At 40.4% G+C, this 19,812-nt stretch overlaps 1 gene segment (V, D, J or C) and 1 further gene; both read left to right on the forward strand.

Moving 5' to 3' along the window:
* Igk (immunoglobulin kappa chain complex) overlaps positions 1–19,812 on the forward strand; it is a 3,171,119-nt gene that overhangs the window by 2,955,664 nt on the left and 195,643 nt on the right.
* Igkv3-12 (immunoglobulin kappa variable 3-12) lies at positions 6,951–7,550 on the forward strand. The segment is given in 2 exon segments: positions 6,951–6,999; positions 7,241–7,550. Coding segments are annotated over 2 exon segments (359 nt in total).

Consider the following 19,812-nt stretch of genomic DNA (forward strand, 5'->3'; position numbering starts at 1 on the left):
AGAATAATCAAAACACCAAATGCACTAAACAAAGAAAGAATACTAAAAGTACTAAGGGAAAAATATCAAGTAAGATAATGGCAGACCTATCAGATTTACATCAGACACTATAAAACCTTGAAGATCAAGGGCAGATGTCATACAAACCCAATGCCAGCTCAGGCTACTATACCCAGCAAAACTCTCCATTACCATAGGTAGAGAAAAAAATATTCTGTGCAAAACTAAATTTACACAAATCCAGTCCTACAAAGGATAACAGATAGAAAACTCCAACATGAGGAGGGAAACTATATCATAGAAAAGGTAATAATCTTTCAACAAACCCAAAAGAGGACAGCCACAAAAACATAATTTCACATCTAAAAACACAAATAACAGGAAGAAACAATCACTATTCCTTACTATCTCTTAGCATCAATGGACTCAATTCCTTAATAAAAAGATATAGACTAAAAGATTGGATACATAAACAAGACCCAGCATTTTTCTGCATAGAGGATTCAAACCTCAGTGACAAAGACAGACACAACCTCAGAATGAAAGGCTAGAAAACAGATTTCCAGGCAAATGAATAGAAGAAAAAGTGGGTAAAAGCTTCAAACACATGGCCACAGGGGAAAATTTCCATAACAGAACACCAATAGCTTATGTTCTAAAATCAAGAATTGACAAATGGGACCTCATAAAATTGCAAAGCTTCTGTAAGGCAAAAGACACTGTCAATAGGACAAAACAGCAACCAACAGATTGGGAAAAGATCTTTACCAATCCAACATCTGATAGAGGGCTAATATCCAATATAAACAAACAACTGAAGAAGATAGTCTCCAGAGAGCCAAATAATCCTATTTAAAAATGTGGTACAATGCTAAACAAAGAATTCTCAACTGAGGAATACCAAATGGCTGAAATGCACCTTAAAAAAAGTTCAACATCCTTAATCATCAGGGAAATGCAAATTAAAACAACCCTGAGATTCTACCTCACACCAGTCAGAATGGCTAAAATAAAAAACTCAGGTGACAGCAGATGCTGGTGAGGATGAGGAGAAAGAAAAACTCTCCTCCATTGTTGGTAGGATTGCAAGCTGGTACAACAACTCTGGAAATCAGTTTGGAGGCTCCTCATAAAATTGGACATAGTACTAACCACCAATTGAACCACCGCCATTTGTTCAAAATGCTGTCTTTTTTCCACTGGATGATTTTAGCTCCTTTTTTGGCCCCATAAGTATACGATCATATCATCTGCAAATCTTCCCAATTACATCCCTTTCACCTCCTTTTGTTGTCTAATTGATCTGGCTAGGATTTCAAGTATTTTATTGAATAGGTAGAGAGAGAATGGGCAGCCTTGTCGAGTAACTGATTGTAGTGGGATTTCTTCAAGTTCCTCTCCATTTAGTTTGATGTTGGCTACTGGTTTGCTATATATTGCTTTTACTATTTTTAAGTATGGGCCTTAAATTCCTGATCTTTCCAAGACTTTTTCATGAAGGGGTGTTAAATTTTGTCACATGATTTCTCAACATCTAATGAAATGATCATGTGGTATCAGAGTAATTGTGACTTCTTAGGAAAAATTGGGTAGTATTCCTTCTGTCTCTATTTTGTGGAATAGTTTGAATAGTATTGGTATTAAGACTTCTTTGAAAGTCTTACAGAACTATGCGCTACACCCATCTGGTCCTTGGCTTTTTTTTTTTTTTTTTTTTTTTTTTTTTTGGTTCAGAGACTATTAATGACAGCTTCAACTTCTTTAGGAAATAAGGAACTGATTAGATCGTTTATCTGATCCTGATTTAAATTTAGTACCTGTTATCTGTCTAGAAAATTGTCCACTTCATCCAGATTTTCCACTTGTGTTGGGTATAGGTTTTTATAGTAAAATCTGATGATATTTGGAATTTCCTCAGTTTCTCTTGTTATGTCTCCCTTTTCATTTGATTTTGTTGATTTGAATACTGTCTTATGCCCTCTGGTTAGTCTGGCTAAAGATTTATCTATTTTTGTTGATTTTCTCAAAGAACCAGCTTCTGGGTTGGTTGATTCTTTGTAGAGTTCTTTTTGTTTCTACGTGGTGGATTTCAGTCCTGAGTTTGATTATTAATGCTGTCTACTCCTCTTGTGTATATTCACTTTTTGTTCTAGATTTTCTGTCTACCTGCTAGTGTATGCTCTCTCCAGTCTCATTTTGAACACAATTAGAGCTATGGGTTTTTCCTGTTAGCACTGTTTTCATTGTGTCCCATAATTTGGGGTATGTTGTGGATTCCTTTTCAGTATAATCTTTAAAAATATTTAAGAATGAAGACCAAAGTGTGGACACTTTGCACTTTCTTAAAATTGGGAACAAAACACCCATGGAAGGAGTTACAGAGACACAGTTTGGAGCTGAGACAAAAGACCATCTAGAGACTGCCATATTGGGGATCCATCCCATAATCAGCTTCCAAACACTGACACCATTGCATACCCTAGCAAGATTTTACTGAAAGGACCCAGATATAGCTGCCTCTTGTGAGACTATGCCGGGACCTACCAAACACAGAATTGGATGCCCACAGTCAGCTATTGGATGGATCACAGGGCCCCCAATGGAGGAGCTAGAGAAAGTAACCAAGGAGCTAAAGGGATCTGCAACCCTATAGGTGGAACAACAATATGAACAACCCATGACCCCCAAGCTCGTGTCTCTATCTGCATATGTGTCAGAAGATGGCCTAGTTGGCCATCAGTGGAAAGAGAGGCACATTGGCCATGCAAACTTTATCTGCCTCAGTACAGGGGAATGCCAGAGCCTAGAGGTGAGTGGGGGGGGGAGTAGGTGGGGGAGCTTGTGGGGGACTTTTGGGATAGTATTGGGAATGTAAATGAAATAAAGACCTAATTTAAAAAATCTTTAATTTCTGTCTTCATTTGTGCTTTGAACAACTTAACATTAAGTAGACTGTTGCTCAGCTTCCACATGTATGTGGGGGCTTTGTATTGCTTTTGTTGTTATTGAAGACCAACCTTATTCCATGGTGTTCTGATAGGGTGCATGGGATTATTTCATTCTTCTTGTACATGTTGAGGCCTGTTTTGTGACTGATTATATGGTCAATTTTAGAAAAGGTACCATGAGGTGCTGAGAAGAAGGTATATCCTTTTGTTTAAGGATGAAATGTTCTATAGATATCTGGAATATCTTATTTACTCCATCTATGGTAAATTAGAGTTTTGCTGGGGATAGTAGCCTTGGCTGCCATTTGTGTTCTCTTAGGGTTTGTATTACATCTGCCCTTGATATTCTGGCTTTTGTGGTCTGTGGCAAGAAGTCTGAAGTAATTCTGACAAATCTGCCTTTTATGTTACTTTACTATTTGCCCTTACTACCTTTAATATTCTTTCTTTGTCTTATGCACATGGTGTTTTGATTATTATGTGACAGGAGTAATTTCCGGTTCAATATTGCGTCCCGCTTGACCGGCAAGAAAGACGCAACAAACCAGAATCTTCCGTGGCAAAAGCTTTATTGCTTGCTTCTCAGGAAGATCCCGAACCAGGAAAATGGCACTGCTTTTATAACCTGCAGCGTGATGTTTCAGCACCTGATATGGCATGACAGCTCCCAATTCGTTGCTTGCCCATCACCCCACTATTACACCCCGAGAATGGGAGTGACTAGGAGTGAATTCACTCTCGCACCTGCATACAAGGCTTGTTTACTAGTTAGGCACAGCGGAGGCCCGTGCCATCTTATAATGGCGATTGCTCGCGGCACACACGGCTCTCCTCAGAGATTACCGGCTCTCCACAGTTCAATCTATTTGGAGTTCTGTATGCTTCTTGTATGTTCATGGGCATATCTTTCTTTAAGCTAGGGAAGTTTTGTTTTATAATTTAGTTGATATTTCTTGGCCCTTTAATTTGGGAAACTCTTCTCTCTTCTATACCTATTATCCTTAGGTTTGGTCTTCTCATTGTGTGCTGGATTCCCTAGATGTTTTGTGTTAGGACCTTTTGGTTTTTGCATTTTCTTTGACTGTTGTGTCAATGTTTTCTATGGTGTCTTCTACACCTGAGATTCTCTCTTCTATCTCTTGTATTCAGTTGGTAATGCTTGTATCTATGATTTCTTATCTCTTTCCTAGATTTTCTATCTGGAGAGTTGTCTCTCTTGGTAATTTCTTTATTGTTTCTACTTCCATTTTTAGATCCTGGATGGTTTTGTTCAATTCCTTCACCTGATTGATTGTGCATTCCTGTAATTCAATAAGAGATTTTCCTGTATCCTCTGTAGGGGCTTCTACCTGTTTACCTACGTTCTTCTGTGTTTCTATAAGGGAGTTATTTATGTCCTACTTAAAGTCCTCTATCAGCATCATGAAATGTGATTTTAAATTCAAATCTTGCTTTTCCAGTGTGTTGCAGTATCCATGACTTGATGTGATGGGAGAACTGTGTTCTGATAATACCAAGTAACCTTGATTTTTGATAAGATTCTTGCACTTGCCTTTGACCATCTGGTTATCTCTGCTGTTATTTGCGCTTGTTGTCTCTGGCTGGAGCTTGTCCCTCCTGTGGGCCTATAAGCCTCTGTTTGAACTCCTGTGAGACCAGCTCTGTGTGTAGAGGGCTGTGGAACAGCCTTAGCTTCCAACTGCAGATGGTGTACGGAAGGATCCTGTCCCAGCCGCTACACTGTACCTGTGGTCTGCTGACTGGTCCCACTTTGAACAGTTATTTTGAGAAAATGGTGATCCCACCTCTGAGTAGAGGAGTGAGAGCAGTCCTGTGAGACCAGCTCTCTCCTGGCGGGTCCTGTATACAGAGGGCTGTGAAACAGCATTAGCTTCAGGGTGCAGATGGCAATGGGAAGGCTTAATCAGCTATTAAAAACAACTACTTAATGAAATTAGCAGAAAAGTGGATGAATCTAGAAAATATCATCCTGAGTGAGATAGATCACTAACAAAAGTACACACATGGTATATACTCACTGATGAGTAGATATTAGGCAAAGAGCATGGAATAGACAACATACAACTCACAAAACACACAAAGATCTAGATGAAGGAAGACCAAAGAGTGGATGCCTCAGTCCTACTTAGAAGGGGCGACAAAATAATAAGGGGAAGGAGAGGGTGGGAGGGACTTGAGAGAAAGAAAAGATGGGGAGGGGGAAAAGAGGTGAAATATCAGGTATGAGAGGAGACTGAGGAGATGTACAGAGGGTCAGAAAATTGAACAGAGTTATATAGTAATGGGGGAGAGGGGAGTGGGTGTAGCAACCAAAAAGTTCCAGATGTGCCAGGAAAGCAAGTCTCCAGGACTTCACAGAGATGACATTAACTGAAATACCCCACAAAGGGGAGGGAGAACCTGTCAAAATCATATCCAGAGGTTAGGCATGCCCCCCAATTGAGGGGTGGGTCTACCCACCCATATAAAAATTTTAACCCAGAATTGTTCCTGTCTAAAGGAAATACAGGGACAAGAGTAGAGCAGAGATTGAAGGAAAGGACATCCAGAGACTACCCAACATAGGGATCCATCCCACATGCAAACACCAAACCCAGACACTATTGCTGATGCCACGAAGTTCTTGCTGACAGGAGACTGACACAGCTGTCTCCTCAGAGTCTCTGCCAGATCCTGACAAATACAGATGTGGATGCTCACAGCCAATCATCCAAATGAGCATAGAGACCGTAATGGAAGAGTTAGAGGAAAGACTGAAGGAGCTGAAGGGGTCTTACCTGGCATAATGGAAGGGGAGACCTTTGGACCAGTGAAGACTTAATGCCCCCTGTAGAAGAATGCTAAGGCAGTGAGGGAGGAGTGGGTAGGTTGGTGGAGTAACACCTTCAAAGAAGGGTAAGCGGAGAAAGGGATAGAGGGTTTGCAGAGGTGAAACCTGGAAAGTAGATAACATTTGAAATGTAAATTAAATAAAATATCCATTTTTTTTAAAAAGAACTTAGCTGGTGCTACTCAAAAGAAGAAATAAAAATAGCAAGTAAATATTTTTAACAGAATTAGACATTCTTATCTATCATGGAAGTAAAAATTAAAACTACTTTGAAGTTTAATTTTAAAAAAACAACAGAAAAAAACAAAACGAAAAACAAACAAACAAACAAACAAAAAGAACAAGAGTTGAACCAGGACTCTGTGTTAAGCCCTCTGTCTTAAGCCTAACATGTACAAACATATGAGCCAAGTGTTATTCCACCATAAGGATTTAGGGACAGAAGATCTCCTTTCATGATGAGAGGGCCGTTCTGCTGCACTGAAGGAAAAGTACCAATATAAATGAATAGAAAGCTAAGTTAGAAGTTAATAAAAAAAAAAGAGAAAAAAACATGTTATAAATAAAAGTATGTATTAGCAGGACTATGAGCAAAAATAGATGAAAATGTGGGTTTGAGGCTGGGCAGAAGATTTGGTCATCTGTGTCCCAAGTTATGTGTCCTAGAGGGCTGCAAACTCAAGATCCTCCTGGCTCAGCTTCTTACTTGTTTGGATTACTAGAGTACACCTTCATACCTAGCAGAAGTGCAGTTCTTGATGCTATATACAAGGCAAGGCAAGAGCACCAAGAGCTTTGGGGGCAGCTCATAGAATCAGTAGAATAACATCAGAAATATTTATTATTGTCTCCTACCAACAATAACCAGCCTTAAAGTAATAATTACAAGATTTGGGGATATTTAAAAATGTATGACCCTTGGCATGGATAATATATGTATTTAGAAGGGTCCTTTAAGACACATGTGATGCTCTAGTAAGTTTTCTGCTGACACCAACTCCCTGTGGGTGAAACAGGAGCAGGTGCCCTTTGACCAACAGTACACACTCTGCTGAGCTGATTTGCATATGGAGTCATTATACAACATCCCAGAATTCTTTAAGGGCAGCTGCCAGGAGCCTAAGAAGCATCCTCTCTTCCAGCTCTCAGAGATGGAGACAGACACACTCCTGTTATGGGTACTGCTGCTCTGGGTTCCAGGTGAGAGTGCAGAGAAGTGTTGGATGCAACCTCTGTGGCCATTATGATACTCCATGCCTCTCTGTTCTTGATCACTATAATTAGGGCATTTGTCACTGGTTTTAAGTTTCCCCAGTCCCCTGAATTTTCCATTTTCTCAGAGTGATGTCCAAAATTATTCTTAAAAATTTAAATAAAAAGGTCCTCTGCTGTGAAGGCTTTTATACATATATAACAATAATCTTTGTGTTTATCATTCCAGGTTCCACTGGTGACATTGTGCTGACACAGTCTCCTGCTTCCTTAGCTGTATCTCTGGGGCAGAGGGCCACCATCTCATGCAGGGCCAGCAAAAGTGTCAGTACATCTGGCTATAGTTATATGCACTGGTACCAACAGAAACCAGGACAGCCACCCAAACTCCTCATCTATCTTGCATCCAACCTAGAATCTGGGGTCCCTGCCAGGTTCAGTGGCAGTGGGTCTGGGACAGACTTCACCCTCAACATCCATCCTGTGGAGGAGGAGGATGCTGCAACCTATTACTGTCAGCACAGTAGGGAGCTTCCTCCCACAGTGCTCCAGGGCTGAACAAAAACCTCCTGGGTTTGCAGTTCACTGATGTTCAGTCTCTCAGTTCTCTCTTACTCTCTGACATCTCAACACAGAACTATAGGCTTGTTGGGAAAAATATCTCAAACAATGATACAAGTCTTATGAACAGATATGTATGTGTTTCCCATGCTTCATGCCTTCTAATTTAATTATTTCCCAACAAAATATATGATTGTTTTAAATGTTTTTGTCATTAAAATTTTTATTAACACATATTTATCTTTCGATAATTTTCCCTTCTCCCCTCACTCCCTGACCATATCTCTGCCTATTCCCTCCACCCTAAGCATCCTCCTTTGACTTTCCAGTCACTGAGGATTTACTGTCTCTTATTTATAATTCTGTAGATAGGAAAGGTTAAGAAATACAAATTATGTCACTGAAAAAGAGTGTTAACCTAAGATATTTACTGTGTTGTGTGTGTGTGTGTGTGTGTGTGTGTGTGTGTGTGTGTGTGTGTGTGTGTGAAAGGATAACCTAAAGAATTTAGTTCTTTCTTTCCACCAGGTCCAGTCTAGGAACCACACTCATGTCATCAGTCCTCTGTGAGCACGCTTCCTGGGACAGGGTGAGCAATGGAGCAACCATGCTAGCCTTGGGTACTATTTCTTTTCCTTTAATCATTTATTTTCATTTTAAATTGTGTATATGGGGGAGGCGTGCAAGTATGAGTGCTCATAGAAGTTAGAAGAGGACATCAGATACCAGAAAGCCGCAGATACAGGAGGTTTTGAGATAGTTGATGTGAGCTGGAAAACAAACTGGGGAATTCTGCAAGAACAAGAAGTGCTCTGAACTGCTAACTCATTTATTCACCTCTGATCTGCCATCTATAAGGTACTCTTTTAGATTTGGTAACCCCTTTTTCCCTAAAGCAATGGAAGACTTGATGGAAGCATAGTTGTCCATCATTTAAGTTAAAAAGAGCATTGAGTAGTCAAGTCTGTCAGTTAATCTTTCAGATACAGGCTAACATTCTCATGCCAGTGTGTTTATTCTCCAATTGCATTTATTTGCTTGTGCTCACAAACAGCCTACTAAAGTTTCTTAGAAACATAGGCTGTGCTGCAGTTATTTCCCCAATTTGTTCAACTATCTCTGTGTCCATCTCCAAATTAAGTTTTAATATCAGATTTATTGATTTTCCTTTTCTCTTGATCAAATATTTTTCATTTTTAAGTTTCTATATTTGTGTTCAATGTCTTCCTACCCTTTTCTTTTGTTCTTTTTCTTTCTTTCTTTCTTTCTTTCTTTCTTATCCTTTGTGTATGGTGTATGAAATATGTAAGTGAATATAACATGGAGGACAAAGAACAACACTATGTGTTGGTCCTCAAATTCCACATTGTTTGAGATATGGTGTCATCAGGGAATTTTCCAGACATGGTATCCAGGGGAAGAGAGGACTTAATGGATACCTTCCTTCTCTTTGCAGTGAGGCAATGAGCTCTCATCAACTTGGGCCTTTCTAAAGTGCTAAATAGTCCTTGGATATATATCCCTAATGGAGAAGTGCTTTTTTCCTATACTAGGGTTTTCTGTGCGTATAGACTAGAAAAGAGAGAAAATGGCCTCCTAAGAGAAGTACTAATTGTAATACTACCATCCAACTAGAACAATCCAGCCATGAGCTAGAGAATGATCTCAGAACCCCTCTATGTAAATATGTTTTGCTTTCCTGGGAGAGTTAATTCTCTGTAAACAGTCACTGTTACATGGAATCTACCCTTCTAGCCTCCTCCAGTACTGCATCTGTGCTGCTCAATGCTTCTCTGAGAGAAGCATATGTGGGATCTTCTGTTCGCCCCCTCCAAGTGACCCAGCCCACTATCTCCAGGTTCATTCTGAGGGTCACCTCCTCTAATCAACCACCCGCAAGTGGTCCCCAGCTCCTTTACTTTCCACTTTAGGGAAATGTCAAGTGAACTTTAGCTCTCCAGAATATAAATCCCCTTAAATTTCAAAATTTAAATCGAATTAAATCTGACTTTAGAGATTTTCAGTTGACCCTGACCAGTATACTAAAGCTCTCCAAAACCTCACCCTGTTAATGAATATAAACTACAAGAAGATAATGTTAGTCCTACGTCAGACAAATGTAAGTCCAGGAAAACAAGTAGTTTCTAGGATGCTTAATCTCATGCTGATGACCTTCTTGTATCCTATGGTCCAGCTTGCCATTTCTTTTGTGAAGGGGAAAGAGAACCCATAGTAAAGGAGGTCAGTTCCTCAGAAAACCTTTAATGGGTCCAATGACAGTCTTTTCTTAGAACAGCAAGATAAATATTTTCAAGCTTATATTCTAAAGGAATTAAGAAGGGCCAAGATCAAATATAATCTACCCCAAATTGTCTTCTACAGGTCAAAGCCTTGGGCGAAAACACTCTGGTTTCCTTAAAAAACACAGAGGCACATTAACGCACAACTCATCTCTCTCTATGGAGTCTGTAAAAGGGAAACTAATTTAAACAAATACATTTATAAACAAATAAACCCCAGATATTAGAAGGAAGGTATATGAACTAGCCCTTGGACTAATACATACCTTAAATAATCTCCTGAAGACTGACATTTCAGTCTTTTATAATGGATCTCTGAAGAATGCACAACAAGAAAGAACAGACTAAGGTGACAGCCTGGCAGTGACCTCACAATCATGAAGGCCTAAGGATTTCTAAATAGCCTTGCAGATTAACTGCTACATTTGATGACAGTCAAGAAATTAAAAGAAAGAGTGCCCTTACAAGGAAAGGAAGCTGCCATGACCTATGCACTGTGAAAGAGGGAGCACTCGAACTAGAATATCTTTGGTAGCAGAATTTTCTGCATCGTGACCCCTCCCCACAAATGATCCAACAGCACTGTTAATTTCTTAAGCTGTGAGCTCTCGGTGCTTAGACACCATGATAATCTAGGAGCTGCATATGATTCTGAGCACTGAGGGGAAGGAGGTGAACCTCCTTCTAAATTCTGAAACTGGGTATTCAATTATTTTTCAGAATCTGGTTCTCACCTCCTCTCTTAGTACACCATGAGGGTCATCTCAGAAAAACTTTTACTTTCATATATCTCCCAACCTCTGTTCTTCATAGTGAAACATTTACTCTTCTATCATAACTACTTAATGAAACCAAGTAGCACAGCTCCTCTGCTAGAAAGAGACATTCTGACCCAAATCCATCCCACTAGTCTTGTGGATGCATAGCAGGCTATTTGCTTGTCCTTCGTTGAAGAACTAATAATCCAGGGCTTTTAATGACACAGAGAAAAAATTTCCAATACCTCCACTAACATCCCAGTCATTGTTCATCTCAAGAACCCCATTTCATTCCCTCATCAAAGACAGTATGCTCTAAAATTGTAATCTTAGAAGGAATGAGAAATCAAAATTGATGACTTGAAGTCACAGGGTCTCAAAGTCCCTGTAACATCCCAATGCTGGAGTTCAAAAGACTGATGAATAGTAATTATTAAGATTAGTAAGGGCCTCCTCCTCATTACCCAGGCCATAGTTCCTACCTACCTGGGAGCCCCCAACTCTTTTCCTTTGTGAACACAAATCTCTGAGAAGACAAAATGGTTCACAGTCATCAATTTAAAAGGTGACTTTTTCTGCATACCTTACACTGTGATGACAAATACGTGTTTGCATTTGAGGATCCTTCCAATCAAACCACCCAACTCTTCTGAATGATATTGACCCAAATTTCTAAAACAGTCCTCACATATTTGGACAGACACTGTTATAGGACCTATCTAAATTCTCTCCCTTACATGTTAGTGTTCTCCAGTAGTCGAGTAAAATCTTCCTTCGTTCTTTCACTGAGGGCATCTCTTAGGAAAGAACTATATGAGTAATTGGAGACTGCACAGTATCATCTTGAATTGATACTGATTTATTGAAGAAATCAGTGAGAAAACAATTGCTAAAATCAAATGAAAATGACAGCACAGCTTCCCAGCCACTTCTGGATGCAGCTATGTGATGCTGAGAGAAAAGTTTATGGCTGCAAATGGCAACTTGAAAATAAGAAAAACAGAATGACCTCACATGAATGGTCAAATTCAGAGAGACTTTAAATAAGGACCATAAACTTCAAGGTGTAAGGAAAAGATCAAGCCAAACCCAAAGGCAGGCAAGAGCATGAGATGATGAAATATCAGGACAGATATTAATGATATGGAGCTGATAATACCAACACACAAAATTATTCCAAGAATTTGGGGTTTTTTGGTTTTGGTTTTGGTTTCTTTGTTGTTGTTGTTTGGTTCTTTTTTATTTTTTTTTTTTTTGACAAGTTAGGAGAACAGCATGCAAACTAACTTATAGAAAAAGAAATAGTTCTAAATTGATAGAATCAAAGATAGAAGAGAGGAACTTGAAATCCATTCAAATAAAAATCAGAAGGTCATTGGGGAGTGCTTTGAAATCTTATACTCAAAAAAAAAAAATTCAAGACGTAGATATGTGTCTAGACCCATATGACAGAGCAACATTAAGTCAAAAAGATATCAGCAACTTCAAAAGAACCATAGCAAGCTATTTTTTAGTTAATAAAATGAAGTGCTAATAAAATGACTCTCAAGAGTGAAGTTTATGTTTTTATAGTTTTCAGACAAAATTTTCTCTATGTAAAAAAGAATTACCTCATAGCTAAAGTGATAGATAAAAGGGAAGTTAACAGAACAATATCAAGAATCAAGAATGAACAATAAGTTCAAAGAAGTATTTCATTTTATGAGCTCATTATAAACTCAAATCAATAGTTTTTGCATGCCCTTGCCTTACCATAGTGTAAACCTGTGACATTATTCTTGAAGATGAATGTTTATTCCTCAAACAAAAAATTTTCACAAGCCTATATCTATTTTTAGTGCAATTTATGAAAGCTCATTGTTTTTCTTATTATGTAGTGTTTAATTACTGTTTTATGAGGTATGGGCACATTTTATTTTTGATTCTAACTTCATTATGTATTTCTGGCAAAACAACTAAAACCATCTCTCGCAACTTACTTCCTAAAATTATTTGAATCAAATCAGGAATGCTATAAGATCACTAATTCGCCTAAACAGCATTTATTTGTGAAAGTTCACCTTCATATTCTCTGCAGAAAAGTTGTCCAATAGAGTGGGATAATGGTCAGGAATCACTAGAGTATGTAATAGTGATAGATGAGGCATATCCATAACAAGAAGCAATCCCAGGATAGTCTCTTTGGATCTTGCCTCTCAGAGCTCACCTTTTGCAGACCATGACAAAACAAAAAATGATGAGAAAAAAACAAATCAAAGGTCGCCATCTTGGTCCGAGACCCGCCGAACTTAGGAAATTAGTCTGAACAGGTGAGAGGGTGCGCCAGAGAACCTGACAGCTTCTGGAACAGGCGGAAGCACAGAGGCACTGAGGCAGCACCCTTTGTGGGCCGGGGACAGCCAGCCACCGTCTGGACCGGAGGACAGGTGCCCGCCCGGCTGGGGAGGCGGCCTAAGCCACAGCAGCAGCGGTCGCCATCTTGGTCCGGGACCCGCCGAACTTAGGAAATTAGTCTGAACAGGTGAGAGGGTGCGCCAGAGAACCTGACAGCCTCTGGAACAGGCAGAAGCACAGAGGGGCTGAGGCAGCACCCTGTGTGGGCCGGGGACAGCCGGCCACCTTCCGGACCAGAGGACAGGTGCCCGCCCAGCTGGGGAGGCGACCTAAGCCACAGCAGCAGCGGTCGCCATCTTGGTCCGGGACCCGCCGAACTTAGGAAATTAGTCTGAACAGGTGAGAGGGTGCGCCAGAGAACCTGACAGCTTCTGGAACAGGCGGAAGCACAGAGGCGCTGAGGCAGCACCCTGTGTGGGCTGGGGACAGCCGGCCACCTTCCGGACCAGAGGACAGGTGCCCACCCGGCTGGGGAGGCGGCCTAAGCCACAGCAGCAGCGGTCGCCATCTTGGTCCGGGACCCGCCGAACTTAGGAAATTAGTCTGAACAGGTGAGAGGGTGCGCCAGAGAACCTGACAGCTTCTGGAACAGGCAGAAGCACAGAGGCGCTGAGGCAGCACCCTGTGTGGGCCGGGGACAGCCGGCCACCTTCCGGACCAGAGGACAGGTGCCCGCCCGGCTGGGGAGGCGACCTAAGCCACAGCAGCAGCGGTTGCCATCTTGGTCCCGGGACTCCAAGGAACTTAGGAATTTAGTCTGCTTAGGTGAGAGTCTGTACCACCTGGGAACTGCCAAAGCAACACAGTGTCTGAGAAAGGTCCTGTTTTGGGCCTTCTTCTTCGGCCAGGAGGAGGTCCAAATACAAGATATCTGCGCACCTTCCCTGTAAGAGAGCTTGCCAGCAGAGAGTGCTCTAAGCACTGAAACTCAGAGGAGAGAATCTGTCTCCCAGGTCTGCTGATAGACGGTAACAGAATCACCAGAAGAACAATCTCTAAACAGAGTCAACTATAACTACTAACTCCAGAGATTACCAGATGGCGAAAGGTAAACGGAGGAATCTTACTAACAGGAACCAAGACCACTCACCATCACCAGAACCCAGCACACCCACTTCGCCCAGTCCAGGGAACCCCAACACACCTGAGAACCTAGACCTAGATTTAAAAGCATATCTCATGATGATGGTAGAGGACATCAAGAAGGACTTTAATAAATCACTTAAAGAAATACAGGAGAACACTGCTAAAGAGTTACAAGTCCTTAAAGAAAAACAGGAAAACACAATCAAACAGGTAGAAGTCCTTACAGAAAAAGAGGAAAAAACATACAAACAGGTGATGGAAATGAACAAAACCATACTAGACCTAAAAAGGGAAGTAGACACAATAAAGAAAACTCAAAGCGAGGCAACACTAGAGATAGAAACCCTAGGAAAGAAATCTGGAACCATAGATTTGAGCATCAGCAACAGAATACAAGAGATGGAAGAGAGAATCTCAGGTGCAGAAGATTCCATAGAGAACATCGGCACAACAATCAAAGAAAATGGAAAATGCAAAAAGATCCTAACTCAAAATATCCAGGAAATCCAGGACACAATAAGAAGACCAAACGTACGGATAATAGGAGTGGATGAGAATGAAGATTTTCAACTCAAAGGTCCAGCAAACATCTTCAACAAAATTATTGAAGAAAACTTCCCAAATCTAAAGAATGAGATGCATATGAACATACAAGAAGCCTACAGAACTCCAAATAGACTGGACCAGAAAAGAAATTCCTCCCGACACATAATAATCAGAACATCAAATGCACTAAATAAAGATAGAATACTAAAAGCAGTAAGGGAAAAAGGTCAAGTAACATATAAAGGCAAGCCTATCAGAATTACACCAGATTTTTCACCAGAGACTATGAAAGCCAGAAGAGCCTGGACAGATGTTATACAGACACTAAGAGAACACAAACTGCAGCCCAGGCTACTATACCCAGCCAAACTCTCAATTATCATAGAGGGAGAAACCAAAGTATTCCACGACAAAACCAAATTCACGCATTATCTCTCCACGAATCCAGCCCTTCAAAGGATAATAACAGAAAAAAACCAATACAAGAACGGGAACAACGCCCTAGAAAAAACAAGAAGGTAATCCCTCAACAAACCTAAAAGAAGACAGCCACAAGAACAGAATGCCACCTATAACAACTAAAATAACAGGAAGCAACAATTACTTTTCCTTAATATCTCTTAACATCAATGGTCTCAACTCGCCAATAAAAAGACATAGACTAACAAACTGGCTACACAAACAAGACCCAACATTTTGCTGCTTACAGGAAACTCATCTCAGAGAAAAAGATAGACACTACCTCAGAATGAAAGGCTGGAAAACAATTTTCCAAGCAAATGGTATGAAGAAACAAGCAGGAGTAGCCATCCTAATATCTGATAAGATTGACTTCCAACCCAAAGTCATCAAAAAAGACAAGGAGGGACACTTCATTCTCATCAAAGGTAAAATCCTCCAAGAGGAACTCTCAATTCTGAATATCTATGCTCCAAATACAAGAGCAGCCACATTCACTAAAGAAACTTTAGTAAAGCTCAAAGCACACATTGCGCCTCACACAATAATAGTGGGAGACTTCAACACACCACTTTCACCAATGGACAGATCATGGAAACAGAAACTAAACAGGGACACACTGAAACTAACAGAAGTGATGAAACAAATGGATCTGACAGATATCTACAGAACATTTTACCCTAAAACAAAAGGATATACCTTCTTCTCAGCACCTCATGGTACCTTCTCCAAAATTGACCACATAATAGGTCACAAATCAGGCCTCAACAGATTCAAAAATATTGAAATTGTCCCATGTATCCTATCAGATCACCATGCACTAAGGCTGATCTTCAATAACAAAATAAATAACAGAAAGCCAACATTCACATGGAAACTGAACAACACTCTTCTCAATGATACCTTGGTCAAGGAAGGAATAAAGAAAGAAATTAAAGACTTTTTAGAGTTTAATGAAAATGAAGCCACAACGTACCCAAACCTTTGGGACACAATGAAAGCATTTCTAAGAGGGAAACTCATAGCTATGAGTGCCTTCAAGAAAAAATGGGAGAGAGCACATACTAGCAGCTTGACAACACATCTAAAAGCTCTAGAAAAAAAGGAAGCAAATTCACCCAAGAGGAGTAGACGGCAGGAAATAATCAAACTCAGGGGTGAAATCAACCAAGTGGAAACAAGAAGAACTATTCAAAGAATTAACCAAACGAGGAGTTGGTTCTTTGAGAAAATCAACAAGATAGATAAACCCTTAGCTAGACTCACTAAAGGGCACAGGGACAAAATCCTAATTAACAAAATCAGAAATGAAAAGGGAGACATAACAACAGATCCTGAAGAAATCCAAAACACCATCAGATCCTTCTACAAAAGGCTATACTCAACAAAACTGGAAAACCTGGACGAAATGGACAAATTTCTGGACAGATACCAGGTACCAAAGTTGAATCAGGATCAAGTTGACCTTCTAAACAGTCCCATATCCCCTAAAGAAATAGAAGCAGTTATTAATAGTCTCCCAGCCAAAAAAAGCCCAGGACCAGACGGGTTTAGTGCAGAGTTCTATCAGACCTTCAAAGAAGATCTAACTCCAGTTCTGCACAAACTTTTTCACAAGATAGAAGTAGAAGGTATTCTACCCAACTCATTTTATGAAGCCACTATTACTCTGATACCTAAACCACAGAAAGATCCAACAAAGATAGAGAACTTCAGACCAATTTCTCTTATGAACATCGATGCAAAAATCCTTAATAAAATTCTCGCTAACCGAATCCAAGAACACATTAAAGCAATCATCCATCCTGACCAAGTAGGTTTTATTCCAGGGATGCAGGGATGGTTTAATATACGAAAATCCATCAATGTAATCCATTATATAAACAAACTCAAAGACAAAAACCACATGATCATCTCGTTAGATGCAGAAAAAGCATTTGACAAGATCCAACACCCATTCATGATAAAAGTTCTGGAAAGATCAGGAATTCAAGGCCAATACCTAAACATGATAAAAGCAATCTACAGCAAACCAGTAGCCAACATCAAAGTAAATGGAGAGAAGCTGGAAGCAATCCCACTAAAATCAGGGACTAGACAAGGCTGCCCACTTTCTCCCTACCTTTTCAACATAGTACTTGAAGTATTAGCCAGAGCAATTCGACAACAAAAGGAGATCAAGGGGATACAAATTGGAAAAGAGGAAGTCAAAATATCACTTTTTGCAGATGATATGATAGTATATATAAGTGACCCTAAAAATTCCAACAGAGAACTCCTAAACCTGATAAACAGCTTCGGTGAAGTAGCTGGATATAAAATTAACTCAAACAAGTCAATGGCCTTTCTCTACACAAAGAATAAACAGGCTGAGAAAGAAATTAGGGAAACAACACCCTTCTCAATAGCCACAAATAATATAAAATATCTCGGCGTGACTCTAACGAAGGAAGTGAAAGATCTGTATGATAAAAACTTCAAGTCCCTGAAGAAAGAAATTAAAGAAGATCTCAGAAGATGGAAAGATCTCCCATGCTCATGGATTGGCAGGACCAACATTGTAAAAATGGCTATCTTGCCAAAAGCAATCTACAGATTCAATGCAATCCCCATTAAAATTCCAACTCAATTCTTCAACGAATTAGAAGGAGCAATTTGCAAATTCATCTGGAATAACAAAAAACCGAGGATAGCAAAAACTCTTCTCAAGGATAAAAGAACATCTGGTGGAATCACCATGCCTGACCTAAAGCTTTACTACAGAGCAATTGTGATAAAAACTGCATGGTACTGGTATAGAGACAGACAAGTGGACCAATGGAATAGAATTGAAGACCCAGAAATGAACCCACACACCTATGGTCACTTGATCTTCGACAAGGGAGCCAAAACCATCCAGTGGAAGAAAGACAGCATTTTCAACAATAGGTGCTGGCACAACTGGTTGTTATCATGTAGAAGAATGCGAATCGATCCATACTTATCTCCTTGTACTAAGGTCAAATCTAAGTGGATCAAGGAACTTCACATAAAACCAGAGACACTGAAACTTATAGAGGAGAAAGTGGGGAAAAGCCTTGAAGATATGGGCACAGGGGAAAAATTCCTGAACAGAACAGCAATGGCTTGTGCTGTAAGATCGAGAATTGACAAATGGGACCTAATGAAACTCCAAAGTTTCTGCAAGGCAAAAGACACTGTCTATAAGACAAAAAGACCACCAACAGACTGGGAAAGGATCTTTACCTATCCTAAATCAGATAGGGGACTAATATCCAACATATATAAAGAACTCAAGAAGGTGGACCTCAGAAAATCAAATAACCCCCTTAAAAAATGGGGCTCAGAACTGAACAAAGAATTCTCACCTGAGGAATACCGAATGGCAGAGAAGCACCTGAAAAAATGTTCAACATCCTTAATCATCAGGGAAATGCAAATCAAAACAACCCTGAGATTCCACCTCACACCAGTGAGAATGGCTAAGATCAAAAATTCAGGTGACAGCAGATGCTGGCGAGGATGTGGAGAAAGAGGAACACTCCTCCATTGTTGGTGGGATTGCAGGCTTGTACAACCACTCTGGAAATCAGTCTGGCGGTTCCTCAGAAAATTGGACATAGTACTACCGGAGGATCCAGCAATACCTCTCCTGGGCATATATCCAGAAGAAGCCCCAACTGGTAAGAAGGACACATGCTCCACTATGTTCATAGCAGCCTTATTTATAATAGCCAGAAACTGGAAAGAACCCAGATGCCCCTCAACAGAGGAATGGATACAGAAAATGTGGTACATCTACACAATGGAGTACTACTCAGCTATTAAAAAGAATGAATTTATGAAATTCCTAGCCAAATGGATGGACCTGGAGAGCATCATCCTGAGTGAGGTAACACAATCACAAAGGAACTCACACAATATGTACTCACTGATAAGTGGATACTAGCCCAAAACCTAGGATACCCACGATATAAGATACAATTTCCTAAACACATGAAACTCAAGAAAAATGAAGACTGAAGTGTGGACACTATGCCCCTCCTTAGAAGTGGGAACAAAACACCCATGGAAGGAGTTACAGAAACAAAGTTTGGAGCTGAGATGAAAGGATGGACCATGTAGAGACTGCCATATCCAGGGATCCACCCCATAATCAGCATCCAAACGCTGACACCATTGCATATACTAGCAAGATTTTATCGAAAGGACCCAGATGTAGCTGTCTCTTGTGAGACTAGGCCGGGGCCTAGCAAACACAGAAGTGGATGCTCACAGTCAGCTAATGGATGGATCACAGGGCTCCCAATGGAGGAGCTAGAGAAAGTACCCAAGGAGCTAAAGGGATCTTCAACCCTATAGGTGGAACAACATTATGAACTAACCAGTACCCCTGAGCTCTTGACTCTAGCTGCATATGTATCAAAAGATGGCCTAGTCGGCCATCACTGGAAAGAGAGGCCCATTGGACATGCAGACTTTGTTTGCCCCGGTACAGGGGAACGCCAGGGCCAAAGGGGGGGAGTGGGTGGGTAGGGGAGTGGGGGTGGGTGGGTAAGGGGGACTTTTGGTATAGCATTGGAAATGTAAATGAGCTAAATACCTAATAAAAAATGGAAAAAAAAAAATCAAAACCAGTGGGCCATCTGCAGGAAAGTCATCTGCTAACCTTAGCCTTTCCTACATGGCTCCTGACA

Source organism: Mus musculus, chromosome 6 (assembly GCF_000001635.26).
Source record: "Mus musculus strain C57BL/6J chromosome 6, GRCm38.p6 C57BL/6J".
In the NCBI taxonomy this organism is placed as follows: domain Eukaryota; kingdom Metazoa; phylum Chordata; class Mammalia; order Rodentia; family Muridae; genus Mus; species Mus musculus.